The sequence below is a fragment of the Myotis lucifugus genome, unplaced genomic scaffold, assembly GCF_000147115.1.
Source record: "Myotis lucifugus unplaced genomic scaffold, Myoluc2.0 scaffold_69, whole genome shotgun sequence".
Taxonomy (NCBI): Eukaryota; Metazoa; Chordata; class Mammalia; order Chiroptera; family Vespertilionidae; genus Myotis; species Myotis lucifugus.
The window spans coordinates 4,143,526-4,166,123 of NW_005871117.1; the positions used below are offsets into that span (position 1 = coordinate 4,143,526).

Consider the following 22,598-nt stretch of genomic DNA (forward strand, 5'->3'; position numbering starts at 1 on the left):
CAAGTCAGAGTAACCAGTGGCTTGTTGCTGGGGCAAATGGAACTGTAATGGTAACTTATTCTCCTGTAAGGTAATAAGAAGGACTTAAAGTCCATGTATATGATGGAAAAGGAGCAAGAGAAGAATGCCAACAGGGCATTTTGGGAAAGCAGGGTAAAATTCTTCTGTTGGTTATTGATATCTGCATCCACTATGAAGAATACATTCTAGAAAGACAATGCTACCAGGGATGAATTAAAAAGAGCGGCTTTGCTGCCAGGTTAAAAAAAAAAAAAGCCACAGCTATGTGGCTGAGGATTTTTACATAGAACACAGTGGATAAGAGAAAGAAACTCAACATTGAGTCTTTTGAGAGAAATTACTAGCTTAAATTGACAGGGCTGTTTATTCTTTTTGGATTCTGTACAACTTTTTAAAAATAACAGCTTTGTTGAGATATAATTCATACTCCATACAAATTATATGTTCATAATTTAGTACTTTCACAATGTTCTTCAACTATTAGTCTATACCAGCGGTTCTCAACCTGTGGGTCGTGACCCCTTCGGCGGTCAAACGACCCTTTCACAGGGGTCGCCTAAGACCATCCTGCATATCAGATATTTACATTACGATTCATAACAGTAGCAACATTACAGTTATGAAGTAGCAACGAAAATAATTTTATGGTTAGGTCACAACATGAGGAACTGTATTTAAAGGGCCAGAAGGTTGAGAATCACTGTACAGTCAGTTTTAGAAGACTTTCATCACGCGTAAATCCACAACTTTTAACTTATTTTTTAAAATATATTTTTATTGGTTTCAGTGAGGAAGGGAGAGGGAGAGAGAGATAGAAACATTAATGATGAGAGAGAATCACTGATTGGCTACTTCCTGCACATACCCTACTGGGGACCAAGCCCGCAAACTGGGCATGTGCCCTGACAGGGAATTGAACTGTGACCTCCTGATTCATAGATCAACACTCAACCACTGAGCCACGCTGGCCTGGCTAATTTAACTTATTTTAAAATTTAATACTGTCTGGCTGATGTGGTTCAGTGGATAGAGCGTCGGCCTGCAGACTCAGGGGTCCCGGGTTGGATTCCTGTCAGGGCACATGCTGGGTTGCAGGCTTGATCCCCAGTAGGGGGTGTGTAGGCGGCAGCCAATCAATGCTTCTCTCCCATCATTGATATTTCTCTCTCTCCCTTCCTTTCTGAAATAAAAAAAGAAAATATTAATACTATATAGGGAAAGGATGGATCAGGTTGGAAATAGGATTAATCAGAAATCTCTGAAACCTTCTTTCCCTTTAAAACATACTCTTAACATTTTAGAATGCATTTTGGTGATATTTAAGTTACTTTAATAAAGTAGACTATTTTATGGGAAATCGATGGTTTAGCTCAGGTCACAGTTATTTTTCAGGCTATGTGAAAGCTGTTACCCATTTACTCTAATTGTAGTAGTTAGTATTAAGGAGAAAATAAACTCAGGTTGACTGGTTAAGCATAAATTATCAGGTGATAACAAACGTCTTTTTTTAATATGAAAACTCAAGTTAGTACTCTAATTATATGAAAAATAAGATAGTGGCGCCTATTAAATAACTAAATCAATTTATAAGAATTAGCAACAGTTCCATGGGCAACCCTGGGGTCTGACTTACATTTTTGTTTATAAGAAAAACTAGAGGCCCAGTGCATGAAATTCGTGGGGGGGGGGGGGGGGTTGGGGGGTAGAGGGAGTCCTTCGGCCCCACCTGCACCCTCTCCAATTTGGGAGCCCTCAGGGGATGTCCTACTGACAGCTTGGGCCCACTCCCCGTGGTTCTCTGCTTTCTGCGGGGCCTGCCTGCTCCACACCACGGGGATGGGCAAGCAGGCCCTGCTGGGTGCTGCCTGCGGGCCGCGCTTGCCTGCTCTTAGGTTGCCGCTGCAACTGCCAAGCAGGTCCTGCTGGGTGCTGCCTGCCGGCGCACTTGCCTGCTGGGCTCACGTTGCCGGGGTGACGTTGCCAGCTTCCTGCCCCGGCCGCTATGGGCGCCGCCATCTTTGTTGTGGAGTGATGGTTAATTTGCATATTACTCTTTTATTAGATAGGAAGGATAAGTTAGGAACTTTTCCTACCCTTTTAAAAAATTTTTGTAATGGCCATATTTTTCTTGTAGGTGTGTGAACCTGTAAAATTATGACTTCCAAGATGATCCGGTATATTTTAATTGTAGGGATTCTACTTCCCCAGTCTTTGGCCCATCCAGGCTTTTTTACTTCAATTGGTAAGTCTGAACTCTTTTTTGGTTTGTATTGTTTTTGCATTTAAAAATTTCCATTTTTTTAGTGTTTTAAATCAGTAAAAAGAAATACACTGTCTTTCCAGAGACTGAAGCATTGCTTTAGTCCAGTGATGGCGAACCTATGACATGTGTGTCAGAGGTGACATGCGAACTCATTTTTTTGGTTGATTTTTCTTTGTTAAATGTCATTTAAATATATAAAATAAATATCAAAAATATAAGTCTTTGTTTTACTATGGTTGCAAATATCAAAAAATTTCTATATGTGACATGGCACCAGAGTTTAAGTTAGGGTTTTTCAAAATGCTGACACACCGAGCTCAAAAGGTTCGCCATCACTGCTTTAGTCCCTGCCCTGCTAAAAGATACTCTCTTTTTTAAATTCATTTTTCTTTCTTTCTTTTCTTTCCTTTCTTTCCTTCCTTTCCTTTCTTTTCTTTTCTTTCTTTCTTCTTTCTTTCCCTCCCTCCCTCCTTCCCTCCCTCCCTCCCTTTTTCTGTTAATCCTCACCCGAGGATATTTTTTCATTGATTTTTAGAGAGAGGGAAAGACAGAGAGAAACATTGATTGGTTGCCTCCTGCACAAGCCCTGATCAGAGCCCAGACTGGGGAGGAGCCTGCAACCAAGGTATGTGCCCTTGACTGGAATAGAACCCAGGACCCTTTGGTGTGCAGGCCAATGCTCTATCCACTGAGCCAAACTGGCTAGGACTTGTTTTTCTTTAAATATTTTTTTCTGATTTCAAAAGCAATACATTTACAGGTTAGAAACTAATGAAAATTTAGGAAAACATAACAAAGAAAATTCTATTAATGGGCCACTGAGCATATAATTTAATGCATATACTCCATTTAAGAACCTACTGTGAATACAATGTATTTTTTCCTACATCATAATATCATAATTTTTAAAAATATAGACACCAATATCATTACACTAATAATGTATATTTTAAAAATATTTTATTTATTTATTTATTTATTTTTTAGAGAGAGAGGAAGGGAGAGGGATAGAGAGATAGAAACATTGATGAGAGAGAAACATCATTGATTGGCTGCCTACTTCATGCCCCCTGGGGATATGACCTGACTGGGAATAGAACCAAGTGACCTCTTGATCCATGGGTCGATGCACAACCACTGAACCACACTGGATGGACCTACATCATAATTTTTAAAAAATCTTTTAAGTATTGTAAAAATAACATATTGATTAAAGGGGAAAAATCAGAGTACATGGAATATTAGACATCCACATGTCCTCTTTCCCTAGAAATAATTCCTCATGGGTTGATGTACATCCTCTTATATTTTCCTGTATGCATACTTCCTTTGTCTTAAAGCTGATATTTTCCTTCCTTCTGGTGACCAGTCCTTGAGTGATTGTAGAGCTAACTAAAACACAAGTAATTTCAGGATATAAAATGATGAATTATCTCATCCCATTATAAATAAGTATGGATTATTTGATTTTTGGTTGTGAAGAATACTTTTTTGTTAGTGTAGTTTTTACTTATGGAATAAAAATTTAATTCTAATTAGCTTCAGAAGTTTTTTTAAAAGGTGCCCTGGCTGGTGTGGTTGAGCATTGTCCTTTGCAACCAGAGGTTTCCAGTTCGATTTCCAGTCAGGGTACATGCTCAGATTTCGGGCTTGGTCCCAGTAGGTGGCATGCAGCAGACAGCTGAAGGATGTTTCTCTCATTGATGTTTCTCCCTCTCTCTCCTTAAAAGAAATAAAAACATATTCTAAACAAATAACTAAATAAAAGGTGAGGGAGGAGTTGGGGCAGAAGAGACATTGATCCTTGGAAAGTAGTGTTGTTATATTTTTATTAAATACTAGAGGGCCTGGTGCATGAAATTTGTGCACGGCAGTGGGGGGGAGGGGTGGTGTCCCTCAGTCCAGCCTGCACCCTCTCCAATCTGGGACCCCTCAGGGGATGTCAGACTGCCGGTTTAGGCATGATCCTGCGGACATTGGATGTCTAATATTCCATGTACTCTGATTTTTCCCCTTTAATACATATGTTATTTTTACAATACTTACAAGATTTTAAAAAAGTTATGATGTAGGCCCATCCAGTGTGGTTCAGTGGTTGTGCATCGACCCATGGATCAAGAGGTCACTTGGTTCTTTTCCCAGTCAGGTCATATCCCCAGGGGGCATGAAGTAGGCAGCCTGCGGGATCGGGCCTAAGCCGGCAGTCTGACATCTCTCTCATAATCTGGGACCACTGGTTCCTAACCACTTGCCTGCCTGTCTGCCTGCCTGATCGCCCCTAACTGCCTCTGCCTGCCAGCCTAATTGTGCCCTAACTGCTCCCCTGCTGGCCTGATCACCCCAACTGCCCTCCCTGCTGGCCTGATCGCCCTCAAACTGCCCTCCCCTGCAAGCCTGATTGATTGCCCCAACTGCTCTCCCCTGCTGGCCTGATCACCCCCTAACTGCTTGCTCCCTTATGCCGGCCTGAACTTGTCCCTAACTGCTTGCTCCCCCATGCCGGCCTGATCTCAATCCTAACTGCTTGCTCCCCTGCCGGCCTGATCACCCCTAACCAGCTCTGCCTCGCCCCTGCCACTGTGGCTTTGTCTGGAAGGAAGTTGGAAGTCTGGAAGATGTCCGGTCGACCTGGTCTAATTAGCATATTACCCTTTTATTAGTATAGATATTTTTATTGATTTCAGAGAGGAAGGGAGAGGGAGAGAGAGATAGAAACATCAATAATGAGAGAGAATCATTGATCGGCTGCTTTCTACATGCCCCCCTCTTGGGTATCGAGCCCACAGCCCAGGCATGTGCCCTTGACTGGAATCAAACCCAGGACTCTTTAGTCCATAGGCCGACACTCTATCCACTGAACCAAACCAGCTAGAGCTGTTGTTACATTTTCAGATGAAAAGATAATTTGCCAATACAGTTCAAGCTTGCAAAACTAAGTAGCTTGAAAATTATAATTGGAACACATGAGCAGAAAAATTTTTGGCCTTATTTTTATTTATCTGGTTTAAAAAAAAAGGATGAAAAATATGCTCTCTCCAACATATCTGATTCATGCCAGTTAAATTGAGTCAGCATGAAGCATTCTGATTATTATTAAAGTAATAATCGGCCTGCACCCTCTCACAGTCTGGGAGCCGTCAGGGGATGTCCAACTGATGGCTTAGGCCTGTCAGTTGGACATCCTTAGCACTGCCGTGGAGGCGGGAGAGGCTCCCGCCGCCACCAACATGCTTGCCAGCTGTGAGCTCGGCTCAGGGCTTCTGGCTGAGCAGTGCTTCCTCTGTTGGAGCATACTGACCACCAGGGGGTAGCTCCTGCATTGAGCGTCGGTCCCCTGGTGGTCAGTGCATGTCATAGCGACCGGTCTTTCCCCCCGTTTGATCTATTTGCATATTAGCCTTTTATTATATAGGATTAGTCTAAAATACTTGTGCTGATGGAATATGGGTATTTGCTAATCTTTCCTCCTTCTCTTTAGGTCAGATGACTGATTTGATTCATACAGAGAAAGATCTGGTGACTTCCCTGAAAGACTATATTAAGGCAGAAGAAGACAAATTAGAACAAATAAAAAAGTAAGCAAAGTGTTTTATTATGACTTCTTTCTAGAGCTAAAACATTTGAGTAGAAATTAAAGCCATTAGTCTTAAAAAGCCAGCTGAAATGGCTTAAATAGGAACACAGAAAACAATAGTTAGGCCTGGGCCAAGAGTTCACATGGAAGAACATGGGTTGAGATAATATAAATGGGTATGGGTTGTTGACTGACAATTTTTTTTGAATGTTTCCTAATAGCTTCTGTTCTATAACCTCCCTAATCAAGCCACTTTCTGGAGCAGTTCCCCAGTTCTATTTATCCTTCACTCTTATGGTTCCATTCTAGAGATTACAGTGATAAGTGTGGTTAGTATTATTTAATTTATATAGTTTTTCCTCAAATGGTAATTTATTTTTAATTGACTCAGGTTCATAGTTAATCCTAACTTGAGAATTATTATTTTTTGTTTAACGAGTAGCTAAGTAATCAGTTTTTTGTTTTAAAATATAGTTCCTAGGTAATGAATGTGAACTTTTGGTGAATGTTTGATTTAAATGGAGATATAACTGAATTTGGATTGAGCTAATTTATACTTTGTAATAATCAGTTATTTGGCTTTAAGGACCTGAGGGGAAATGAATTTTTAGACTATTATTAGAGGGATCCAGTCATAACTTTTACTAAGATAGACTTCATTTACTGTAACTACTTGGGAGAAACAAAACTAAAAAAGAAGTCTTGTAGTTATACTTTGATTCTGCCATTCTAGATTTTACCCATAAGAGAATTTTGCTTTTTAAAAAACCTTCATAATTTTATTTAAAAAAATATATTTTATTGATTTTTTTTTTTTTTTTTTTTTTTTTTACGGAGAGGAAGGGAGAGGGATAGAGAGTTAGAAACATCGATGAGAGAGAAACATCGATCAGCTGCCTCCTGCACACCTCCCACTGGGGATGTACCCGCAACCAAGGTACATGACCTTGACCAGAATCGAACCTGGGACCCTTCAGTCCGCAGGCTGACGCTTTATCCACTGAGCCAAACCGGTTAGGGCCATAATTTTACTTTTAAAAATAATTTTTAGATATTGTTTTAATTAAAAAACCTGTAATCTAGTCTCTTTTAATTTTTTTAGTGCTTTACTAAGTTGTGTTTTTCTTTTTATACACCTTATATGTATAGATGGGCAGAGAAGTTAGATCGGCTAACTAGCACAGCGACAAAAGATCCAGAAGGATTTGTCGGGCACCCTGTAAATGCATTCAAGTTAATGAAACGTCTGAATACTGAGTGGAGTGAGTTGGAAAATCTCGTCCTTAAGGATATGTCAGATGGTAAGACTAATGAGCCCAAAAAGTAAGGCACTATTGCTACCACCTGTAGAAATGCCGAAAGTAGCGATATATTCAGTTCCCAGAACATCAAGTGTTCATTGTTATAACTGAATTATTGCTGGGGTATATTTGGTCTGATCAGAGTTATTTTAATCCCAAATTTCTTGATAAAAAAATAAAAGATGAATAAAAACTGGAAACAAAGAAATAAAAATAAAACTTCATTGTCAAAAAAAGTAATTTTTGCTGTTAGTGACTAACACTACTGCTTTTTGTTTTGAGAACTACAAATGTGAATTGATTATTTGGGATATAGCTTCATTTCTGAAGATAGTCATTTTCATTTTATTTTATTTTTAAAAAATATTTTTATTGATTTCAGAGAGAGAGGGATTGAAACATCAATGATGAGAGAGAATCACTGAATTGCTGCCTCCTGCACCCCCCTACTGGGTACCGAGCCCGCAACCCGGGCATGAGCCCTTTTCTGGAATTGAACCCTGGACCCTTCAGTCTGCAGGCCAACGCTCAGTGGACTGAGCGAAACTGGCTAGGGCAATTTTAGGATTGCCTTCAGACTAGAAATGGAAGGGTATTGGCTTTGACTTGTGCTAGAGCTATGTCTGTTCTTTTCCTGCGCATTGAAAGGACTATTTATCCTTTAAAAATGTATTTATAAAGTCAGCATATTATATTAATTGTATTGAAGGGTATGAATGACCCCAAATAAATCTTCAAAAATGTACTTTATCATGAACTATATATAGTTGCATCTAATTGAAGAATTCCAGTGTTAATGGTGGTTTTGTAATTCTGTTTATTATTTTAAAAATTTGGGGTAAACTTTATTTTCTAATCAATTTTTTAATGTATTGGAAGTAGTGGTACTTTATAAGAAAAAGTGTTAGCAGTGTTCAACATAGTATTTTGAGACTTAGGATTGTTTTACTTAACGTAGACAGTAAGTTTTAAAACGGAGGCTGCAAACAGTAATGATGAATGTTTTTGTAGTTGAAACAATAAATTGTAGTTTAAGATATTTTAATACAGACACAGAAAATTAGAAGTTTAAGGAAGTAAAGAGATTATGCTTAGTATATAGTAGAGGCTCAAATATCTGTTGAATTACTGAAGGTTGCAAAAAATTATTTTTTTAAAGAGAAAGGGGGAGAAAATTGAGCTAGCTGTATAGATAAAATACTGCAAGGGTGCTTACAAGTGTTTGTGAGCAGTAAACTAAATTATTTTGCATAGGATAGGAAACCTTGAAAAGAAAAATTAAGGCAAGAACTATGAAGACTTATTCATGATGAGAGGAAATAACTGTGATTATTTTTACTCTTTTTTTTTTCATTCTGTCTTTTTTTAAAAATATATTTTATTGATTTTTTACAGAGAGGAAGGGAGAGGGATAGAGAGCTAGAAACATCGATGAGAGAGAAACATCGATCAGCTGCCTCCTGCACACTCCCCACTGGGGATGTGCCCGCAACCAAAGTACATGCCCTTGACCAGAATAGAACCTGGGACCCCTGAGTCCGCAGGCCGACACTCTGTCCACTGAGCCAAACCGGCTAGGCTATTTTCACTCTTATATAACACCATGAGAACATTATAAAGGTCATGAAGAAATATTCATTCATATATTTAATTTTAAAATTCTCAAATAATGATCTGTATGTCCTGAACTCTTTTATAAGGTAAACCTTGAGACTTTGACATTTTAATTGTGGTAGTCATTCAAGAGAGGATTTTGTTTTGGGGCATAAAAAATATAGTTATCTGTAAAACTTGCTTATAAAATTCCATGTGGATATTGTGACTGAGAGTTGCCCTTAAAACTAAAAAAGTATACTTGATGAACACTATATTCAATAATTATATCCAAATATATTTTAATAAACTAGCTTACCTGATAATCTTAAACATATAATTAATAATTCTTCCTTCCCTTAAAGAATTCAACCACACTTTGTATTTTTATATTTATATAATGTGTGGCACATGGAAGAAGAAAAAATAGACTTTAAGAGCATACATTTTACTTACCAACTGTTATATGAAAGTATAATTGGTTGCTAATTGAATATCATTTTCAAATCGTTCATTTTTCAAGTTTAGTGGAGCCTATGTTGTATAACTAAAAGCTCAATTATTATGTTAGTTGATCTTTACTTATTCACAGACATAATTTATGCATTGACTTCGGGTAAGCAACATTGGAAAGGGTTTGGGAAGACTGATGGAGTTAGAGGCATGTCAAGTCTGATTCAGTGCAGCTTTTTTCTCGTTGAGCATGTGGAACATGGCATGGTGGAAAATTAAAATAAAATCAGTTTTGAAAAATCTGATTTGGAAATTTGAAGTCTCTGAATTTCTAGAGTCTCTCTCCCTCTTATTTCAAGGCTTCATCTCTAACCTAACCATTCAGAGACAGTACTTCCCTAATGATGAAGATCAGGTTGGGGCCGCCAAAGCTCTATTGCGTCTCCAGGACACCTACAATTTGGATACAGATACTATCTCAAAGGGTAATCTTCCAGGTAAGAATTCTTAGTCTATAAAATACCTAACACCTGGCTTCTCTGTGCAGTCCAGTAGGACAATGTAAACGTAAAAAAGACTTCTGTATTTTAAGATTTTTAACTTCAGTTTGTTTCACCGCCTTGAAAACAAAACAACCCTCCATTTCAGTAGCACTTAATAGTTGTGGATAAGCTTCTTGCTTGTTATTTTGAAAGCTTATAATTATAGGGACTAAACTTAAGTAGGCAATTTTAGTGTGTAAGAAAAAGAAACAATAATTTTTCCAAATTTTTTTTATAATACCCAATGTTTGTATATAAAGTTATGAGGGAATTGATAATCAAAGTTTATGTATTCAGTGATTAAAAACCAAGACCTCTTGGGTATATGTAAATTTTTAAAATGTCCTGCAGTGTAGAACATCCTGCTTTCTGACCTAGTATTTTTGGCAAAACGTTCTTTTGTTGTTGTTATAGCTGATTATTTTGTAATAATTTGCTTTACATTATTTTTTATCATACAACAAAATTTACTATCTTAACCTATTTTATTTATTTAAAAAAATTTTTTAATCCTCACCTGAGGATGTTTTTCCCTTGATTTTAGAGAGAGTGGAAGAGAGAGGGAACGACAGAGAAAAACACCCATGTGAGAGAAACACATCAATTGGTTGCCTCCTGCCTGGGCAGGGAGGAGCCTACAACCAAGGTATGACTCAAACCTGGAACCCTTCAGTCCGCAGGCTGACGCTCTATCCACTGAGCCAAACAGGCTAGGGCCTTATCCAATTTTAAATTTCAGTTTAGTGGTATTAAGTACATTCGCTTTGTTGTATAACCATCATCACCATCCATCTCGATACCTCTTTTGATCTTGTAAAATGGAAACTGTATGCCCATTAAATAATAACTCCCATTTTCCCCTACCCCCAGACCCTGGAAATCATCATTCTACTTTCTGTCTCTATGATTTTGATTACTCTAAGTACCTTATATAGTATTTGTCTTTTTGTTACTGGATTATTTCACTTAGCATAATGACCTCAAAGGTCATCCATGTTGTAGCAAATGTCAGAATTTCCTTACTTTCTAAGGCTGAATAATAATCCATTATATGTGTATACTGCATTTTGCTTAGCCATTCATTCATTAATGGACACTTGGATTTCTTTCACATTTCGGCTATTACGAATAGTTCTTTTGCGAAAATGAGTGTATAAATGTCTCTTCAAGACCCTGCCTTCCATTCTTTTAGTATATACCCAGAAATGGAAGTGCTGGGTCATATGATAATTCTATTTTTAATTTCTTGAAGAACTGCCATACTATTTTCCATAGTAGATATACCATTTTACATTCCACCACTGGTGCACAATTTCTCAACATCCTTACCAACACTTGCTATTTTCCTGAAGGACTTTGTAAGCCATGTGGGATTTGCACTGTTTTGAGTGCAATGAGGAACCACTGAGAAGTTTTAAACAGGGAAGTTATATGATTTTCTTTTTTTAGAAATATTCTGGCTGCAGAATGGAGATTGGATTGAGATCTGGGGGAAGGGACAAATCACAGAGGAGGCTGTTGTAAAAATTCGAGCGAGATGACATTCGTAGCTCATGGGTATGGAGAGAAGTGGGTAGGTTATCAAGCTGCATAGGAGATGGAATGGTAGAATCTGATGATGGGCTGGATATGGGTTTCTGGCTTCTTCAACAACTAGATGGTTGCATTCAGGAAAATAGAGAACACAAGAGAAGCAGATTTGGTGTATGGTGTATGGCTGTTTTTAAACATGTGCTTTGTATTCATGGAGTGTGTGCACTTGTTCAGATTGTATGTGGGAATATTGCACAATCAGTGATTTTTTTAATATGGTAGGCAGAAAGGATTGATGTTTTTTAAAATGTGAATACTTAGTTAGACTTATCAAAATTAAAACTTCTATACTTCTAAGTACACAATCAAGAAAGTGAAAAGACACTGGAATAAAACATCAAGAATAGCCTTGGTCACCCTGGCTGGTTTGCTCAGTGGTTAGAACGTCAGCCCTCAGATTGAAGGGTCATGGCTTTGATTTCCAGTTAAGGGGATTTATCCTGGTTGCAGGCTCATCTCCTGCCTTGGATGGGGTGCGAACAGGAGGCAACAAATCAATATGTCTCTCTCACATCAATGTTTTTCTCTCCCTCCCTCCTTCCCTCCCTGCCTCTTTCTTCTACTCTCTCTAAAAAAAATCCAGTGGAACAAATATCCTCAGGTGAGGATGAAAAAAGAATAGCCCTGGCCAGTGTTGATCAGAGGTTTGAGTGTCGGACTGTACACTGACGGGTTGTGGATTTGATTCCCAGTCAAGGGCATGTACCTGGGTTGCAGGTTCAATCCCTGGCCCCAGTCAAGCTGCATATAGGAGGCAGCTGATCGATGTGTCTCTCTCATACCAATGTCTCTCCCTCTCCCCCTTCCCCTTCCTCCTCTCTTCCTCCCCTCCACTCTAAAAATCAATGGAAAGAATATCATTGGGTGAAGATTTAAAAAAATCAAGAATAGTTAAAAGAAAATGAAAAGACAACCCACAGTGTGGGTAAAGAATATTTGAAAATCGTATGTCTGATAAGGAACTTGTATCTAGAGTATGTAAAGAACTCTAACAATTAGTAATAAAAAGACAAATAACCAAATTTTTAAATGAACAAAGGATTTGAATATACATTTTTCCAGAGATGATACACAAATGGACAATAAGTATGTGGACAGATATTCAACATCATCATTAGGGAAATACTATCAAAACCACAGTGAAATACTACTTCATTCCTGCCAGAATGGCTGTAATAAAAAAGATGGACAATGACAAGTATTGGAGAGGGTGTGGAGAAATTGGAACCCTCATATATTGCTGTTGGGATTGTAAAATGGGGTAGCCACTTTGGAAAATAGTTTTGGCAGTTCCTGAAAATGTTAAACATAGAGTTGCCATAGGACCCAGCAATTCTACTCAAGAGTAATGAAAACATTTGTCCACACAAAAACTTGTACACCAATGTTCATAGTAACTTATTCATAAAAGCCAAATAAATGGAAACAACTAATATAGTCTCTCCATACAGTGGACTATTTGGCAATAAAAAGGATGCTACAACATGGATGATCCTTGAAAACATTGTTTTGAGTGAAAAAGGCCAGTCACAAAAGAACATATGTTTCATGATATTATTTATATGACATAACCATAATAGGCAAATCTATAGATACACAAAGTAGATTAGTGGTTGTCTAGGGCTGGGATGGGCGGGGGGAGAGGGGAAGATGAGTAGTGACTGCTAATGGTTACAGGCTTCCTTTTTGGGATGATGAAAATGTTTTAAAATTGGATTATGGTGATGGTTGCACAACTCTGTGAATATACTAAGAACTATTATATTTTTTAAATGGGTGAACTTTATGGTATGTAAATTACATATCATTAATGTTGGGAAGGGAAGGAGAAGGAGGAGGTAAGGGAACCAATTGACAGGTTTGCTTCTCTTCCTGTCCAGCCATCTCTTGCCCAGATGGTTGGTAGGAGGAAGATGGATATATCTCACCTGATGAGTCCTGCTCTGTTAGAAAATTGCACGTTTCAACTTCATTGATGTTTCATTTTGGTATGATGCTGATAATTGAAATCTTGGGATATCTAGGTCCCTTGTCCGCTAGGTTCTTGCCATGTTTCATTACCTTGTAAATTTTTTCTCGGTTTATAAATGTAGGATTATTTCTGCTTTCCTCCCTCAGAAGATTGTTGTGAAAATCAAATGAAAGTGAGATAGCACTTTGAAAGCTGTCTAGTCCTGAATAAACATGGAGTAGTATTAATCCTAAAGTGCTCTGTATTTTCTTTCCATAGGAGTGAAACACAAATCTTTCCTAACAGTTGAGGACTGTTTTGAGTTGGGCAAAGTGGCCTATACAGAAGCAGATTATTACCATACAGAACTGTGGATGGAACAGGCACTCAGGCAGCTGGACGAAGGCGAGGTTTCTACCACCGATAAGGTCTCTGTTCTAGATTATTTGAGCTACGCGGTGTACCAGCAGGGAGACCTCGATAAGGCACTTTTGCTTACAAAGAAGCTTCTTGAACTAGGTATGTTAACTTGACATAGTTCAGGGTTTATATCTCATCATATAGCTGTGGTACTTTTTATTCGTTAGAATTCAAGCACCTTGTTTGTCAGACATATTTGATCCTCTTTCTGATTAGCCTCTAAATAAAGCAGTTGATTTTTCTCACCTAGTAGTACTACAATAGTGGCCGTGTTTCTCTGCTCTGTGCTCTTCAGGAATTTCAAAATTGGACCTAATCTAGCTAACTCAGTAAAAAATGTTTATTTACCATGTTGCTATATTAAATATTAACTAGTTTCCTTTGAAGGGTGTTTTTGGTTAATTGCATTTCATATTAAAGTGATAGAAAACTGTGATAGCTTATGAGGATTTCACAACTAGTATTTTGAACAGAGTTGTAGTGTTTCTCTACGTATGATCCAGGGACCATGTGCCTCAGAACTACTTGGATACATATTAGAAATGAAAATTCCTTGAGCTCCACCCCAGACCTATAAATCAGAATCTCTGGAGGTAAAGTTGTATGCTAATAAATTCTGGTGGCCTTTGGTATATAATGAAGCTTTAAACTTTAAAAAAGTTAATATTTTTATGAATAGATAAATATATATATGTTAGAAGAGTGAAACAGTTCAAAAGGATTGGCCATCAGAAAGTGAACTTTTCTTTTTAAAAAAATAATTCTTTATTGTTGAAAATATTACATATGTTCTTTTTGCCCCCATTGATCCCCTCCAGCCTGCCCCTGCCCCCCACCCCAGGTCTTCACCACCCTATTGTCTGTGTCCATGGGTTATGCACATATGCATACAAGGTCTTTGGTTGATTACCTCCCACCCACCCACCCTCCCCGCCTTCCCTCTGAGATTCTGCACTCTGTTCCATGCTTCCATGTCTCTGGATCCACTCCATTCATCAGGTTATTTTGTTACTTAGAGTCCACATCTGAGTGAGATCATGTGATACTTGTCATTCTTTGACTAACTTATTTCACTTAGCATGATACTCTCCAGGTCCCTCCATGCTATCTCAAAGGGTAAGAGATTCTTCTTTTTTACTGCTGCATAGTATTCCATGGTATAAATGTACCACAGTTTTTTTTTATCCACTCACCTACTGATGAGCACTTGGGCTGTTTCCAGATCTTAGCTATTGTAAATTATGCTGCTATGCAATAGGGGTGCATACATTCTTTCTGATGGGTGTTTCTCGTTTCTTAGGATATATTTCATTGTAGGAAAGTTTTATAAATAGAAAAAGATATAGAAGTCATCCACAAGCCAATCACCCAAAGACACCTACAAACTTTGTTTCCTTGTTGTACATACCCCCTTCACACACACACTTTTCCCTTTCTTTTACAAAATGAGGCTCATGTTGTATACCACAACATAAATTGGGAGCAGTTTCTCAAAGACAAGGAATGTTTTAGAAATAAGACTAGATTTCCTAAATATGTCAACTAACGTCACAAGTGAAGTTTCTACAAACTCTTCTGCCGCTTTTATTTGTGTGTGTGGTGGTGGTTTTTCCTCCTGGATGGGTGGAGTAAGTCCTCTTTCCCCTACTGAGACATAGCTAAAAATTATGACTAGCAATTCAGAGGTAATTAGTGGATTCCGGCTTATTTGAAAATTACATCTTTAGTTTCTGTTTTCTGTTTCATTTAGAATTTTGGGGCTAAAATCCACTCAGCCCTCAGAAGTAGGCTGTGTTCTACATTTATAATTTATCTGTGGTAAAGGTTGCTTTTGAACTTACACAGTGTCTTCCCCATCATAATTACATTTCAGTCTCCGAAAACATCTTTTCCATTGCTGAAAAAAAGAAATTTTAAAAATTCATTTGACACCACAATGATCAGACATAGTTCCTTTGGCTAATTAGTAAGTTCTCAAAGTAGAAGCAGTAATTGCTACTTTGAAAAAAAAAAAAAGACCACTTTTGTCTCTAGAACTCAGTATAGGGTGACTGTATGTCCTGCTTTACTTGGGGCAGTACTGGTTTACACCTGTTGTTTGGCATAATAATTTTTACTAGTGCCTTCTTTCACTCTCGGAAGCATACTGGTTTGGAAGGTAAATTGTATGGCCCTCTGTTTTATATTACTGTATTCTGATGTTTGCACAACAATAAGCTTATTCATGGGTGTGCTCTTTCTCTTCTAATAGATCCTGACCATCAGAGAGCTAATGGTAACTTAAAATATTTTGAGTATATAATGGCTAAAGAAAAAGATGCCAATAAATCTGCTTCAGATGACCAATCTGATCAGAAAACCACGCTGAAGAAAAAAGGGGTTGCTGCGGATTACCTGCCAGAGAGACAGAAGTACGAAATGCTGTGCCGTGGGGAGGGTATCAAAATGGTAAAGTGGAAAAGCCAATTGTGTGTGTGTGAATGTGTGTGTGTGTGTGTGTGTGTGTGTTTGTACAAAGCTCTAGAGAGAATCAAGTTCTTTTATATTTAAGTCTATGTGATAAAAATCAGAATTACTGCATAAAGTGTTATAGTGTGCCACATCACCTTATTGTGAGGCTCACACAAAATGCTCCAAGTGTTAATAAAATAGCTTTAAAATAAAGCCTGTGAATCATACACCATTCATGCAATTTTGGTAATATTACCCTTTTCATAGATTAAAAGGTGAAGGATCTGATAATACAAGGGAAGTGATAAAGTTTTTTTCTTATATTTTTAAAAAAAATTGGTTTTAGAGAGGAAGGAAGGGGAAGAGAGAGAGAAAGAGAGAGAAATATTGATGTGAGAGAGATACATTGATTGGTTGCCTCCTGTTTGTGCCCTGATTTGGGATTGAACTCACAACCTTCTGGTGCATGGGACGACACTCCAGCCACTGAGCCACACCAGCCAGGGCTTCTTATATCTTAATGCAAAAGAGATTTCAGCAGTCTTAAATAGAAATAATATCCCTTCCTAATCTATCCTCTGAAACAATGCATTCATCTATACAATAATCTCTTGTGGTTTTGCTCCTATTCTACCTTGTCGGGATTGTTTAGTGAAACATTTGTCTATTTCAGAAATATTTTTTTTTTCATTGTCAATGCTTTATTTATTTTTATTTTCGCTAAAAGTATTACAAAGGGTATTACATAAGTGTCCTTTTTTCCCCCCCGCCCTTGACAAACCCCTGCCCTCCCTTACCCCCCCAGTGTCTTATGTCCATTAGTTATGCTTATATGGATGCATACAAGTCCTTCGATTGATCTCTTACTCCCCTCCCTCCTGTCCCCCAACCCTCCCTGGCCTTCCCACTGCAGTTTGACAATCAGTTTGAGGCAGCTCTGCCTCTGTATCTATTATTGCTCAAAAGTTTGTAATGGTCTTTATTATCCATGAATGAGTGAGATCATGTGGTATTTTTCCTTCATTGACTTATTTCAGAAATATTTAAAATTCAGAAAGACTTTTAAGAGATTTTGGCTTTATTTTTTCTTTAAAATAATAAAATATGTCTATAAATATCCCTTTGTTTATTGTGTACTTATATTTATGCATTTGTAACTTAGAGTACTGTACTTTAGGATGGTTCTAGATAATAGGCCAAAAACAAAAGCATTCAAGTCTGGGAAACATAGGTTTTTGTTCAGCCTCAGACTTTTCAGAGCCCTTTTATGTTACTGTGCATTCTGGATATGGTGTACATTGCTTGCCAACATTAACTGGTAATGGAACCCTCTCTTAAGGTACTAGTGTTCAGTTGAAGGTGAGCATAAATGGGAGGAAGTGTATTAGTGAATTTTCAAAGTAAGTATTTCTAAGTGTAAACATTTGAATACGTAGTGTTTAACTTTTTCTCTACTACTGATAAACTCAGGAGGGGCTTTATGTTTTGGTATTGATGACTTTTTGATATTTGATGATTTACTGTTGACAGCATAACCTCTAACAGCAAAAAGTCGATCATATTTTTGTTGACACCTTTGGGTGTTTTAAGTTGATGAAGACTTGGAAGAACAAGTCTACTCTTTCTTTGGGAGCTAATAGTAAAGACAAGGATTATAACACTTTGCTAGACTCATGAAACATTTTTTAAAAATTTACATCTAAATATTTTAGTATATTTTATAAATAAGGACTGTTAAAAAAATAACCACAATACCATTATCACACCTAAAAGAATTCACAGTGGTTCCATTATATCATCAAAATCTAGTTAAGTATTCAAATTTCAAATAGTACATGTTTGTTTTATTTTTTTTTTAATCTTCACCCAAGAATATTTTTCCATTGATTTTTAGAGAGAGTAGAAGAGAGAGGGAAAGACAGAGAGAAACATCGATATGAAAGAGACACATCAATTGGTTGCCTCTTGCCACGAGCCTGGGCCAGGGAGGAGCTTGCAACCGAGGTACGTGCCCTTGACCAGAATCGAACCTGGGACCCTTCAGTCCGCAGGCCGGTGCTCTATTCACTGAGCCAAAAAGGGTAGGACAGCACATGTGTTTTATTGCTCTTAATAACTCTTAAAGAAGAGAGCAAAATAGATCTATAAGTATAAAACATTAGTCTGCTAATTTGTCGGTTTGTTAATGTGACACACACACATGCCAAACCTGCCCAAGATCAAAGGAGCATTCTTTTTCTCAGAATAAGTTCATATCATTATTATGTAAAACATTTATTTGATATGAAACTTTGGATTTTATTTTAGGTAAATAAAGTACATGGAGAATAAACATGAATCATTGTTTTAGTATGTTAACTAATAATTAAAACTAATATTATTCCTACTTCATATATGTCATACTTGTTTAATCAAGAGAACAATCAGCAATGCATTAACTTAATTATTAATACTACATAGGTGATTGAAAGAAACTTTTATTTGCTTTGTTGTCCGCTCTATTTTAAATACCCACTAATAAAAGCACCTGATTTCTTAGTTTAATAACTTATTTTCTCTTGTTTAGAGCTACCCATTTTTATCTTGGCTTTAAAAGAAACCAACCTTTAAAAAAATTTTTTTTGGCCATAAGCATTTAACTGAGAGTTTTTTGTTTTTGTTTTTTTATCAAAACCTGGTTAGGTATTTTGTTTTTGTTTTGTTTTCCTTTTAGAAACTTTTTCTTTCAGAATGTTGTCCAGTTACTTTGGGAAGTTTAGAGCAATGCTGATAATTTATTTCATATTTCCATAAACATTTATTTCATATTTATAACAACTGAACTTTATTTTGATGAGAGGAGGGTAAAAAAACCCTACCTTTTTTCTTAAGGTCTACCATCTCTCTCCCAGAAAATAATCATTAATAAAAAATTTCAAATCCTGAAGGTCCTCTCCTAGCTGGTTGGACTCAGTGGATTGAGTGTTGGCCTCAGACTGAAGGGTCCTGGGTTCGATTCTAGTCAAGGGCACACGCCCGGGTTGCAGGCTCGATCCCCAGTAGGGAGTGTGCAGGAGGCAGCCGATCAATGATGCTCATCATTGATGTTTCTCTCTCTCTTCCTCTCCCTTCCTCTCTCAAATCAATAAAAATGTATATTTAAAAAAAAATCCTGAAGGTCCTGTTTGATGCAAAGTATTTGTAAAGAACTGGTTTTTTTGGTTGTCTTCTGCAGATAACTTTGTGTATTCATGAGCATGATTACTATTTCTTATCTGCATAGGAACAAGCATTAAAAATATTATTACTCTAATATATTTATCATCTTTTTAACTTTATGTTTAGACTCCTCGGAGACAGAAAAAACTCTTTTGCCGCTACCATGATGGAAACCGGAATCCTAAATTTATTCTGGCTCCAGCCAAACAGGAGGATGAGTGGGACAAGCCTCGTATTATTCGCTTCCATGATATTATTTCTGATGCAGAAATTGAAATTGTCAAAGATCTAGCAAAACCAAGGGTAAATAACTTTTTTCCCCCTCTTAATTTATATAACTGTGTATCAGTTTTTCCTTTGTAAGATTACAGGAAAGATCATTGATATGGCACTAACCCCACAGATAGTTTTAGATATCATCACCACATCATAATGGAGTTGTTAACTAAACTGTATTTATACCAGTTTTTCCTTAGTTTGTTATCAAAACAAATAATATATCTTGCAGATTGGTTTTTTAAAAATTAAATTTATTGGGGTGACATTGTTTAATAGCATTATATGGAAAAAGATTTTAAACTCTTAGGAAAATAATAGATGAGATTTTTATTTCACACTTAACAAATTTGTTTCAGCATCCTCCTGAAAAGTTTTCTAAGTACTTTGGAGCCCTTTAGTCTCAGAGACTAATCAAAAATCAACTTTTTCATTCTTCTATTATTTTTATCTGAAAGAATATTTAAAGTATTTTTATCCCTTTTTAGGCACATTATTACTGGAAATATATAGTTAGGCACAAGCATCAGGCTAATTTGAAGTAATAACATCATAGCTTTCTGACTTCAGCCTACATCATTTATCTTAATAAGAAAAATAATTTAATGTAAATGCAATCCTATAAACTTAGTGTTTAGGGTAGAAATTCTTTTGTGAGAATATGAGAAAGACTGCCCTTAATGCTCTTGCCTTATTTACTTATTTATTTTTACCATCAGCTTGTTTTTAAAACATGTTTAGTCTTCATTGTAAAGTACAAACTGCCATTACTTTCTTAAAGAGATTATTTAATACACACGGCATATTTTTGCTCTTTTATTACACAGGAGTTATCAAATTTCTTCTTTATAGGTCCAGATAGTAAATACTTTTTAGGCTTTGCAGGCCATACAGTCTGTCAAAACCACTCAACTCTGCTGTTGTAGTGCAAAGGCAGCCATAGCATATAATGAGTATGGCTATATTCCAATAAAACTTCATTTCCAAAAGCAGGTGGCCGGCTGAATTTGGCCCATGGCATCATTTGCTGATCCTAGTTATATCGTAAAGATTGAATTATCTGGATAGCTGTACTGCAGAATGACAGAGTTAGAATTGTTGTTGTTAAGTTTTACTGCTTTTCCAAATTGCTACTTTTTGTTTTTGTTTTTTTACCAAAGATTACATTTTAAATGGAAAAGGCAGTCTAATAAATATGGTTGCTTTATAAGTGAATCCTTAAAAATTTTTATTATTTTAATAATTACATAATATTCTATCATTCTCTTGTAGTCCAAGATTTCTATTGTAGTCCATAATTTGTAGTCAATAAGCCCAGTAAACTAAAGTATCTTGGTAGAATATTTATAAAGAGTTCATTTCATCCTGGAGATTGTCTTATGTCTCTAGGTATGGAGGCCAAAGTCTTCCAAAGGAATGCCTCAGTGGTTTTATTTTTAATATGTCAACAGATTCAGTGGCAGTAAGAATTTCATATTTGTTTTGATAACCTCAGAATCATCCTCCTTTAAAAAAAAGTGTAAAGTCATTGTCTCGACTGTCATCTTTTTAAATGATTTTTACATTTATGAGTTCATTTGCATTGTGCTCAGTCCAAGATTATTTCACAGTATAAGTGAAATATATGAGCAGATATCTTGAAGGAAGAAAAGATGGACCTTGAAATAAATTTTGAACCTTAACCTTTGTGAAATAGTATCACTAAAAAAAATTAAAGTCAGAAGTTTGGAATGGATCATTAATTGCAAATAACCATTTTTATAACTATAAATTAGACTTCAAAATTTAGAAATTTCTCTTTTTCTCACTGTCACATGCTCTAACCATTGAGAGAAATTAAATTTTTAATCTCTTCAAGTACCCTCTATTTATGCAAAACAAAACATTTTTTAAAATAACTTTAAAAATATATAAAAACCTAAAAAAACACATGGGCTTTCAAAGCTCAACACAAGGTGATTGGAAGTCTATGGAGCTATTTTCTCTTTTCAGCTTCCATTATAAAAAATCCTAGAATTCTGACTGGTTGGGTAAATGTGATACATTTTTGTTTTGTAATGCAAGTATTTTGATGGTTGGCTTCACAGCTGAGGCGAGCCACCATTTCAAATCCAATAACAGGAGACTTGGAGACGGTACATTACAGAATTAGCAAAAGGTAAGAGATGTGTATGCTGCATATTTTGATCTCTAATGAGTGTTTTGTACATCCTACAGGAATTATTTATTTCAAGGAAGTAGGTCATTTTCAGTCTCCAGCTCCAGTCACCGCCTGTTTATATACACATGGATAAACTGCTTCGTGTTTCACAGGTCTTTCCCATTAACTAGAAGTTCTGTTTTTAATTTTTAATTGGTCTGTTATTTTTAGGGAATTAATAGGCATTGCATCTCTGTTCTGGTCAGGAATTAAATATCCAAGAAATGGCTTGATACTTGTTTTCTTTTTCCCTTTTCTTGCCAAGGGGGAGAAAAGCAAAAGCAGCAGTCTTTGTTTATGCAGCTCTCTTAACATTCATAAATGCTGCTGTGAATTTACATCAGCCTTCATGGTGATTGTATTGGCATTTGTTCATACGTCTTGTAAAATACCATTGTCATTTTGGAGTAATCTGTATTCCTCCTGTTGGAGTTTTTATTTTAAAAACCTTGCTGACTTAAGAGTTGGCGATAGAAAGAACAGAGTTATTTTTCTGATTTCTCTTCCAATTGCTATTACTTGTGAATTTAGTTGCCTTTTATTTTGCCAGAGAGACTTAACAACAGTTTTGTCTTGGTGAGAGTTTAAAAAAATGAATTCAAAGAGACTACTAATTATTCTTTTGTTATGATATTTAAAGAACATTAAACTTCTAAATTTGAGAAAGTTCCTGTGAAACCCAGTGCTATATAAGTCATTTATATACAGCTTCAAATGATTTTTTTTTAAAAAAAGTGAAAGGACAATAAATACACAACAAAA

At 36.5% G+C, this 22,598-nt stretch overlaps 1 protein-coding gene across 5 annotated transcripts in view; it reads left to right on the forward strand.

Moving 5' to 3' along the window:
• Nucleotides 1-22,598, forward strand: part of P4HA1 (prolyl 4-hydroxylase subunit alpha 1) — a 79,582-nt gene that overhangs the window by 19,328 nt on the left and 37,656 nt on the right. For 2 of the 5 annotated variants that reach the window (XM_023755118.1, XM_006090269.3), the window contains exons 2-9: nucleotides 2,156-2,263; nucleotides 5,763-5,859; nucleotides 7,008-7,159; nucleotides 9,565-9,702; nucleotides 13,571-13,810; nucleotides 15,963-16,159; nucleotides 19,487-19,663; nucleotides 21,724-21,794. In XM_023755118.1, coding sequence (XP_023610886.1) covers nucleotides 2,176-2,263; nucleotides 5,763-5,859; nucleotides 7,008-7,159; nucleotides 9,565-9,702; nucleotides 13,571-13,810; nucleotides 15,963-16,159; nucleotides 19,487-19,663; nucleotides 21,724-21,794 — 1,160 coding nt within the window. In that variant the 5' untranslated portion in view covers nucleotides 2,156-2,175. Of the gene's footprint in view, nucleotides 1-2,155; nucleotides 2,264-5,762; nucleotides 5,860-7,007; nucleotides 7,160-9,564; nucleotides 9,703-13,570; nucleotides 13,811-15,962; nucleotides 16,160-19,486; nucleotides 19,664-21,723; nucleotides 21,795-22,598 lie in introns of those variants that run through there. The other 3 variants (XM_006090268.3, XM_023755119.1, XM_023755120.1) reach the window with 2 other exon arrangements.